This window comes from Antechinus flavipes, chromosome 3 (genome assembly GCF_016432865.1).
Source record: "Antechinus flavipes isolate AdamAnt ecotype Samford, QLD, Australia chromosome 3, AdamAnt_v2, whole genome shotgun sequence".
In the NCBI taxonomy this organism is placed as follows: Eukaryota; Metazoa; Chordata; class Mammalia; order Dasyuromorphia; family Dasyuridae; genus Antechinus; species Antechinus flavipes.
Genome location: NC_067400.1, coordinates 590,368,230 through 590,377,466, shown reverse-complemented (window position 1 = coordinate 590,377,466; position 9,237 = coordinate 590,368,230). Strand labels below are relative to the sequence as shown.

Genomic DNA, 9,237 nt, shown 5'->3' with positions numbered 1-9,237 from the left:
CTGACTTCCTTCCTTATACCATATAATCTAATCAAACCAGACCTCCAAACCTTGCATTCTGTTGTCTGGGCAGCCTTGTTCATATTGTTTCCCTCTACCTGGAACTTTCTCCTTCCCCCATTAAATATTTACCCTCCCTTTCAAAACTAATTCAAATGCCACTTTCTCTGGAAAACCTTCTTTGATTCCTCCAGGCAGGATTGAACTTTACCCAAAGCTTTCATGTAATACTGTATTTTGCACCTCTCTGATGCTCTGATCAAATGTCAGAGTAATATGTCTGTGTCTTGTCTCCCTACTGGACTGTAACCTCCAGGAAGGCAAAAATCCTAGTTGGAGGCTCCCAGGGGTTCAGGAAATGTTTCCTTGGCCCTAGCAAGTTCTCAGTTCATTAAACAGTAATCAGCTGAAGGTCAGGGAAAGACCCTTATCAGGAACTCTGGCTCCCCCAAGGAATGATCTCAGCTTTGGCTCAGGTCCCAGGCTGAGATACCCCTCTATAAGAACCCTCGCAACCGGCCCCATCGGTCACGAACTCCTTACTCCGGCATCATGTTGGCTTCTGTCGTCCTTCTTGCGTTCCTGGGCTATGGTAAGTTGGAAGGCGGAGAGCTGATCCACAGACCCAGACAGCTGTTCTGTGACCGTCTTTAAGACCAGTACTTTCTGCTTAGAAAAGGCCAGATCCAATGATGGATGGAGAGAGCCACCTACACCCAAAGTGGGAACTGAGGGTGGACCACAATGTAGCATTCTCACTCTTTTTGTTGTTGTTTAATTGCATTTTATTTTCTTTCTCATTTTTCCCTGTTTGATTTGATTTTTCTTGTGCAGCAAGAAATATGTATGCATCTATTGGGTTTAACATATATTTTAACATGTTTAACATATATTGGATTATTTGTCAAGGGGAGAGGTTTGGGAAAGGGGGGGAAATTGGAACACAGGGTTTTGTTTGCAAGGGTCAATGTTAAAAAATTATCCACACATATGTTTTGAAAATAAAAAGCTTTAATAAAAAATAAAAAGAAAAAGAAAGGTCCATTGGGGTAGAGTCAGGCCATCTCCACACCAGTCCCAGGGCTCCCATTCTTGACATGGCTCATGTAGGTGTCTCTTATCTCTCTTCCAGCCTCCAGCTGTGGCGTCCCCACCTACCTGCCCAACCTGGCCACCAGGGTAGTGGGCGGAGAAGACGCCAGGCCCCACAGCTGGCCCTGGCAGGTAAGGAAGCCATTCTGTGGTGTGCTGAGCAGAATGATGGCTTGAAGTCAGAAAGTCGGTCTTGCCTGAGCTCAGTCCCACTTCTCCCCCTTATTAGCAGGGGCCACCCTCTGACCCACCTAAACCTTTATTGCTTATAGAGCCTCAAATCCCATTTTTCCAGAAGCCTAAAAGTCCAATTCAGTTCTCTCTGTCAGAGAAAACGATGTTGAGTTCAAATCCTAGACCTGCCATTACATCAACAATAGCCAATTTTTTTTTTTTTTTGAAGTTGCTTTACTCCTCTGATCATCAGTTTTTCTTATTTGTAAAATGAGAAAGCCGGACAAGATGGCCTTAGGTCCCTTCCTCCAAAGCTGTGCTCTAGAATGGCTGAGACTTTTTAAGTTACACAGCACGGGTTGAATGCTCACCTGAGTTTTGTCCCTCTCTCACGCCGGCAGATCTCCCTCCAGTACCTCAAGGATGACACCTATAGACATACCTGCGGAGGGACCCTGATCTCCAACCAGCACGTCCTGACTGCTGCCCACTGCATCAGGTGAGCCGTTCCCTGGGCCATGGATCCTACTGCACAGAACAAGGATGCGGGAGGGTGGGGGAGGAGATCACTCTCCTCCCTCCAACCACGATGGGACCTGAAAGCGGCCCAAACATCATCGACAGGGCAAACAACAGCACAGACTCTCAGCTGACAAAAAGCTCCCGCTCCAACCAGCTCCCAGCTGCAAAGATCTCCTTTGCAACAGCCCCAGCAGGTGCTCAGCGCAGGCTTATTACAAATTCTGAGACGGGAGAGTGACTTCTCAAAAGGTCCCCTCATTTCCAGCCTCATCAAATTCTCCCTTAGAAGTAACGTTCTACCAGTAGAATGTGGAAAGGGACTCTCACACTTGCTAGAGTTTCTATCCCCAGCATTTAAGTCAGGGCCTAGCATTTTGTCAATTCTTAATCATTGCTATATCTGCCGATTTATAGCTATCTGTTTATCAATCTATTAATAGTATCTAGCTATCCCTTTTATAAATACGTATCTACTTATCAATATCTATCTTTTCATCCATCTACCTATTGTCTGGTAGCAAGAATCAGATTCTAAACAGCTGAATGGATATATATTCACACACATATATACATATATCTATTTACTTATTAATAGTATCTATCTGCCTTTTATAAACACATATCTACTCATTAACATATATCCATTCATCCATCTATTTATCATCTGGTAGCAAGAATCAGATTCTAAACAGATAAATGGACATATATTCACACACATACACACATACACATATGTATGTGCTATTTATATCTATTTATCTGCCTATTCATAGTATCTATCTACCTTTAATAAACACATATCTGCTTATTAACATATCCATTCATCCATCTATTTATCATCTGGTGGCGAGAATCAGATTCTGAATAGAGGAATGGCTCTATTCCGTACATGCACACATATACATATATATGTATGTATGTGTTATATACTCTCTCTGTTTGTGTGCATATACATATATTTATGAGGAAAGATAGATAATAAATATGGGAAGGTAAATATAATAGAGATAAGAAGGTGAATAAATATAGATGATAGGTAGATAGATAAATGAACAGCTAGGATAAATAGATTGATAGATAGATAGATAGATAGATAGATAGATAGATAGATAAATGAACAGCTAGGATAAATAGATTGATGGATGGATGGAGAGATAGATAAATGAACAGCTAGGATAAATAGATTGATGGATGGATAAATAGATAGATAGATAGATAGATAGATAGATAGATAGATAGATAGATAGATAATGGATAGATAGGTAGGTAGAACGAGCATTGATTAAGAATTGACAAAAATCTGGTAGCTAAGTGGAGCAGTGGATAGAGTACCAGCCCTAAAGTCAGGAGGACCTGAATACAAATCTGATTTCAGATACTTCACTAGTGCGTGACCCTGGGCAAGTTACTTAACCCCAGGTTAAGTCCTAAAGTATAAAGCTAACCCTAGTATATAAAAATAAGCAAGCAAAAATGGAATTTCCCCTTTGAAAACAAATTAGTTTGAAGGATGAAATTACCATTAAGTCAAGTAAAAAATGTACCAGCTACTATACTTTTGGAAAAACCAGAGCTCCAGCAAATGTTTGGATAATTGAAGTCCCCCATGAGGACTCACAATCTCCCACCTCTGTGCCGGACTGGTTGGAGATGACGCTTCCCAGACTCCTGATCGAGATCTGCTTTCTGCCCAGGTGGTCTGTTGTACAGGCCAAAGACTGAGCCCTATAATCTCACAGCTAGTAATGTGTTATAATAAGTCTTTAAACCTGATTTCTACCATTACATGTTTTTTGGTACAACATGATGCTTTCATCAAAAGTCTACCTTTCATAACCTCTATATATTTATCTTAGTTTTGTCTATTAGGATTTAATTAGTTTTTGTTTGGATTTGGAGGGTTGAGTTTTTTTGAAGGGGTTGTTTGGCACTCAAGGTTAAGTCACTTGCTGAAGGTCACCCTGAGACTGGACTTGAACTCAGGTCTCTGTCACTTAGGTGCCCCAGTTAGGATCCAAATCTAACCTTCCTCCTTATGGTACTCCAGGCATTGAAGAAATGGTCAGGTCTTCTCTTCCTAAGAGTTCAGTGAAGGTGATAGCAGACTAAATGATTGTGGAATTGGATTAAATTAGGCTTGTGGTCCACGAATGGGTCAGGGCCCAAATGTAACCCGATTCCCTCCCTATTCCCTTTCCACAGCAAAGGCAAAACCTATCGAGTGTTGCTGGGCAAGAACAACCTGGTGGAGGAAGAGGCTGGCTCCGTGGCCATGGCTGTGGATACCATTTTTGTCCATGAGAAGTGGAACTCCCTCCTGGTGCGGTGAGTAGTGTCCACGCTGGTACCTTGGCCCTGGTGGACATGGAGACGGCTCTTGGGGCCAGGACCAGAAAACTGGCCTCCAGGATATCATGCGTCTCCAACAATACTAACTCTGACCAATGGCTGAGACTGTAACAGCTCCAGGCCTCTCCTGCCCATCGAGATGTCCTCCCTACTACTTCATCTTAACTATAATAAAAATAATACGGTTTTTTAAATATGAGGCACTACCCAGAGCTTTCCCTTCAGAACCCTTCAGAGATAAGTAAAGTGGGAATTCTTGTCTCCATTTTATACATGGGCAAGTTGAGGCATAAAGATCCACAGCTGGTGCAGTGGATAGCGCACCAGCCCTAAGTCTGGAGGACCTGAGTTCAAATCTGGCCTCAGACACTTAACACTTCCTGGCTGTGTGACCCTGGGCAAGTCACTTAACTCCAATTGCCTCAGGAAAAAAAATTCTATGGTCATAAAGCAAGTCAGTGGCCAAGCTAGAAAAGTCCAACCCAGAGCTCCTGCATCCTGGAGGGGGAGAGAAGAGGGGAGATTCTCACCATTTTTCCTCCTCCACTCTCCCTCATCCAACAGAACCAGCTTTCACCCTGTCTCAGTAGGAGCTAAGCTGCTTGGGGGCTGGGGCTGGGATATTTTTCAGCTCCTCCTCCCCCTATGACAAGGACATCGAGAGCCTGAGTCAGAAATATCTCACCCACTTCCCAGCTGTGTGATTCTAGGCAGGTCATTTCACCCAGTTTGCCTCAGTTTCCTCACCTGTCAAGTGAGATGCCCTCCAGTATCTTTGCCAAGAAAACCCCACATGGGGTCATGGATTATTGGACACGCTGAAATGACGAAGCAACAGCAAACCCCCTCCCATGTTAAGCCCAGGGTTCTAAAACAGAATTCTTGAATTCTGCTCCTAGCAATGACATCGCCCTCATCAAGCTGGCTGAGCCTGTGGAGCTGAGTGACACCATCCAGGTGGCCTGCCTGCCCCCAAAGGACTCCCTGCTGTCCCAGGACTATCCCTGCTACGTGACTGGCTGGGGACGCCTCTGGAGTAAGTGCCAGGCCTTCCATGCCCCATTTAGCCTCTTTTCTGGGGAAAAAACTATCCTCAGACTCCCCTCCTGGAGCGGCAAGCTCTCAGGAGCCTCAGGAGGCAGTCTGGCCTAGCTAATCAGGGCAGGCTTCCTAGAGGAAGAGGCCTTGGAGAAGAAATATAGCATATATATATAAAAGTACCTGTACCTTTATCTCTATCATTTTGACTTATTTGCCCAGCAGCCCAGTAACATACAAGTATTACCGATGCAGTTGTGTAGATAAGGAAACTGAGAGCCGGGGAAATTAAATCATTTACCCAGAATCCCATACTATCAGTCAGAGACAGGGTTAAGGGAATTCAGCAGCATCAGCATCCAACATAGAAAGTCAAATATATAGGACTGGTGGGATGATTGTTCCACAGCTGTTCTTCCTGAATTCTGCCAGGGCGCAAGCACTCCCTTTTTATCATTCTGATCATGCTTTATTTTGGTTGTGTCCATTCTAAAATGGAGCCCCTAGAACAGAACACAGACATTACAAATGGAATCCGGCCATATCAGAGAACAGCAGGATTGGGGAAAACATTCTTTTCTCATCTGTAAAAGGAAGGGTTTTCTCAGGATGATCACTAAGGATCATTTTCCACTCTGATTTTCTCAGTTCTAGTCTCTTCTTGCTCCAAAATTCTTTGTTCTAAGGGCCCTCTCAGCTCTGATGTCCTGTATTCTTAAGGCTCTCTCATCTCTGATATTTAGTGTGCTAAGGGTCATCCCATCTCTGACTTCCCTTATTCTAAGGACCCTCCCAATTGTGACATTTTTTGTTCTAAGGGTCCTCCCAGCTCTGACATTCTGTATTCTAAAACTCCCAGCCCTGACATCCTGTGCTCTAAGGGCTTTTTCAGCTCTAACATCTAGTATTTTTTTTAGAGTCTAAAGTCTTTATTCTCTCCTTCACAGTCTGTCCCAGTCTGACTCATTCATAGTCTGTTCACTCTGACTGACTGACTCACTGACCTAACATCCTTAAGGCTCTCCCATTTCTAATATTCTGTATGTTAATGGTCATCCCATCTCTGACAGTCTGGATTCCAAATTCCTCCAGCTCTGACTTTCCCTGTTCTAAGTGCCCTCCCAGCTTTGACATTTTTCATATCATTTTCTACAATGGACACTGCGCCTCTGTCAACCTACAAAGGATAAGATCACCTACATTCTGAAATCTCCCTCCCAGGTAATACAGATCCTCTCACTATGTATAGTTCCTGTGAGCCCTCTACACTTGAACACCAGTTATCCTTCAGACAATTTACTTAAGAGTGTGGAGCAGATGGGTTCTGGGGCCATGGGAAGAAAACTCAGTCATAATTTGTTCTCTTTTCCCCAGCCAATGGCCCCATTGCTGATGCCCTCCAGCAAGGCTTCCTGCCCGCAGTGGACCACGCAACATGCACCCAGAAAGACTGGTGGGGCACCATGGTGACCCAGAACATGGTGTGTGCTGGAGGAGATGGCGTCATCTCAGGATGCAACGTGAGTCACCGTGCTGAACAGCTAGCCAGGGATGGAAGAGGCTGGGTCTTCTGAGAGAAAGTGGTCCTGATGCAGAGAGCTTTAGATTCCCAGACAAAGACCCAGGAAGCCCTTTCCAAAACGCAGGGAAACCAACCAGAGTGATCTGGGGCTACAGATAAGGCTTCATCTGCCATGAGCAAGCTTAAACACTGATCTACCCTGCCCCTCTACTCTTTCCAAGATTATCTGTGATGTCCCTTTGTCAAAAATCAATCGTTCACTCCCATCCCCTCACTACTCCCACAAATAAACACACACTATCATGTCAGTGTAGAAAAAGTGTTTTGCAAACCATAGAACACAACAGCAATGTAAAAAAATGCCTTTATTACTCTATCAGTAAGCAGCCCCTTCATCATTTTTTCTTCTTCATTGACAGTATTAATCTTAATCACCACCAACGTCACTAACTTTGTCACCATCAACCCTTCCTCCCTTCCCTCAACTCTACATCTCCATCACTGAGGGAGGGGAGTATAATTGTTTATAAAGTTCCTACTATATACTATAATATATATATAATATATATAATATATATAAATATACTATAGTATACTACTATATACACATAATATATATATATTATGCATACTACATACTATGGATACTACTATATTCTACAGATATTGCCCTGTGCTTTACAAATATTATCTCATTTGACTACCACCAACATCGTCTCCATCATCACCTTCTCCACCAGCATCATCATCTTGCTCATTGCCAAGATCTCTATCATTTCCAACCTCATCATCGGACCCATCCCTAAAACCAATATCTGAAAACTGAGATGCTAACAGAGCTAATCCCTGACATCCTCCTATATCTCAGTAGTATTCCACATTTCAGAGATGGGAGCTGGGACAGGTTGGAGAAATCAAGGCACACATTAGGTCATATAGAAAATCAAGGCCATTTGAAGATAACCAGTTACCTCATGATTGGAGGAACCTTCTTTTGGTGTCTATAAGTTACCTGGTGACTAATGCTCCTATTTCTTGGGGACAGGGAGACTCAGGTGGACCCCTGAACTGTGAGGCTGCAAATGGAGCCTGGGAAGTGCGAGGAATTGTGAGCTTTGGTTCTGGCTGGAGCTGCAACACAGCCAAGAAGCCCACAGTCTTCACCCGGGTCTCTGCCTACAATGACTGGATTAATGAGGTGGGTTTCACTCATTTAATTGTTCATTCATATATATCTATCCATTCATTTATCCATACAACAGTAACAATAAAAAGCCAAACTGAGTGAGGGGGATGGAGGCTCTGATAGGGGCATGAGAGTGCATTGGGGGAAGACCAGATGGAAGTTCAGGAAAGGAGTAGGGGAGAATGAGAAGGATGGGGACTTAGCTGTAGGGGTAGGAACTCACTTGAAGGTCTTTGGGGTTTCATTAGGGGATAAGGGTTTGGGGATGAAAATAAAGGCTCAGTTAGACAATGTGGTCCCACAAAAAGAATGCAAGGGGCTCAATGAATAGGATCAGATTTGAAAAATGCATGGTGGTTCAGTGAGGGGGAGAAATGGCTCTGAAGGGGATTCAAAGAAGGAAAACAGGGCACAGTGAATGAAGGGAGTGGTGTCAGTGACTGAGACTAGAGTTAGGGAAAACTAGGGTCTAAGTATAAAATGAGAGGGGCTCAGTGGGGAGATGGGAGTTCAGTAAAGAGTTTGGGGGCTCAGTGCAAGGATGTGGGTTCAATGAGAACATGAAAGCTCACCTAACCAATGAGAGCTCGGCAAGAAGATGGAGACTTGGGAAAAAAATGTTAATAAGATGGAGACTTGGAGAGGAGGATGTGGAGTTTGTGGGGACACAGGAATTTAGGAAAGGGCTCAGGGTTCAGGAAAAGATGAGATCTAAGTGAAGAGTTGGAAAGGTCATTGAGGAGGATAGGGAAGGCAGTGATATTCAGCTAATAAAGATGACCTAGAATAGACAAAAGCTTGGGCCTTCTCTGTCCTGAGTTGAGGTCTTTTGGACCCCATGAACAGTCTTTAAGACAGTCGAAATCTTCAAATTATTCTCTGTTCCTCCAGAAAATGCAGCTTTGAATGATCACCAGCTTGTCTACTGGGAATCTTCTGGATACTTCTCAATAAACCCTCCCATTCAGTGCCATCTTGGATTTTCAATAAAGTATCCTCTCCTGTCTATATATTCAGTTACTTGGTTGTCTGGATGCTTTCCTTGAGTTTCCACTGACAGGTCCCACAGCCAGGGTTCTCCAATGGGACCTCCTCACCCTCTAGCATACAACCCCCTTCCTACAAGAAAAATTCAAAAGGATTAATAAACTTGATAACATTTAGGGCTTGGAGGGGATCTTCATCATCACCTAACCTAAGCTACATAAGGAAACTGAGTGACCTATTACTCTAGGATTCTATATAAGCTGCATTTTGTAAATTGGCTTTTTCCTAAATTTTCAGCCTTCTTCTAGTTTATTCTCTTCTCAGCAGCCTATGTCACAGATACATTGGCTTTCTTTGAGTACTTCAA

General features: G+C 43.5%; 1 protein-coding gene across 1 annotated transcript; it reads left to right on the top strand.

Annotated features, from left to right (window-relative positions):
- The first annotated feature begins 521 nt into the window (after positions 1-521).
- Positions 522-8,903, top strand: CTRC (chymotrypsin C). Its single transcript, XM_051991397.1, has 8 exons — positions 522-592; positions 1,133-1,224; positions 1,668-1,765; positions 3,991-4,113; positions 5,037-5,173; positions 6,550-6,695; positions 7,743-7,895; positions 8,775-8,903. Exons 1-8 carry the CDS (start codon positions 553-555, stop codon positions 8,787-8,789), a joined length of 804 nt encoding a protein of 267 aa, XP_051847357.1. The 5' UTR covers positions 522-552; the 3' UTR covers positions 8,790-8,903.
- The last annotated feature ends 334 nt before the right edge of the window (positions 8,904-9,237 follow it).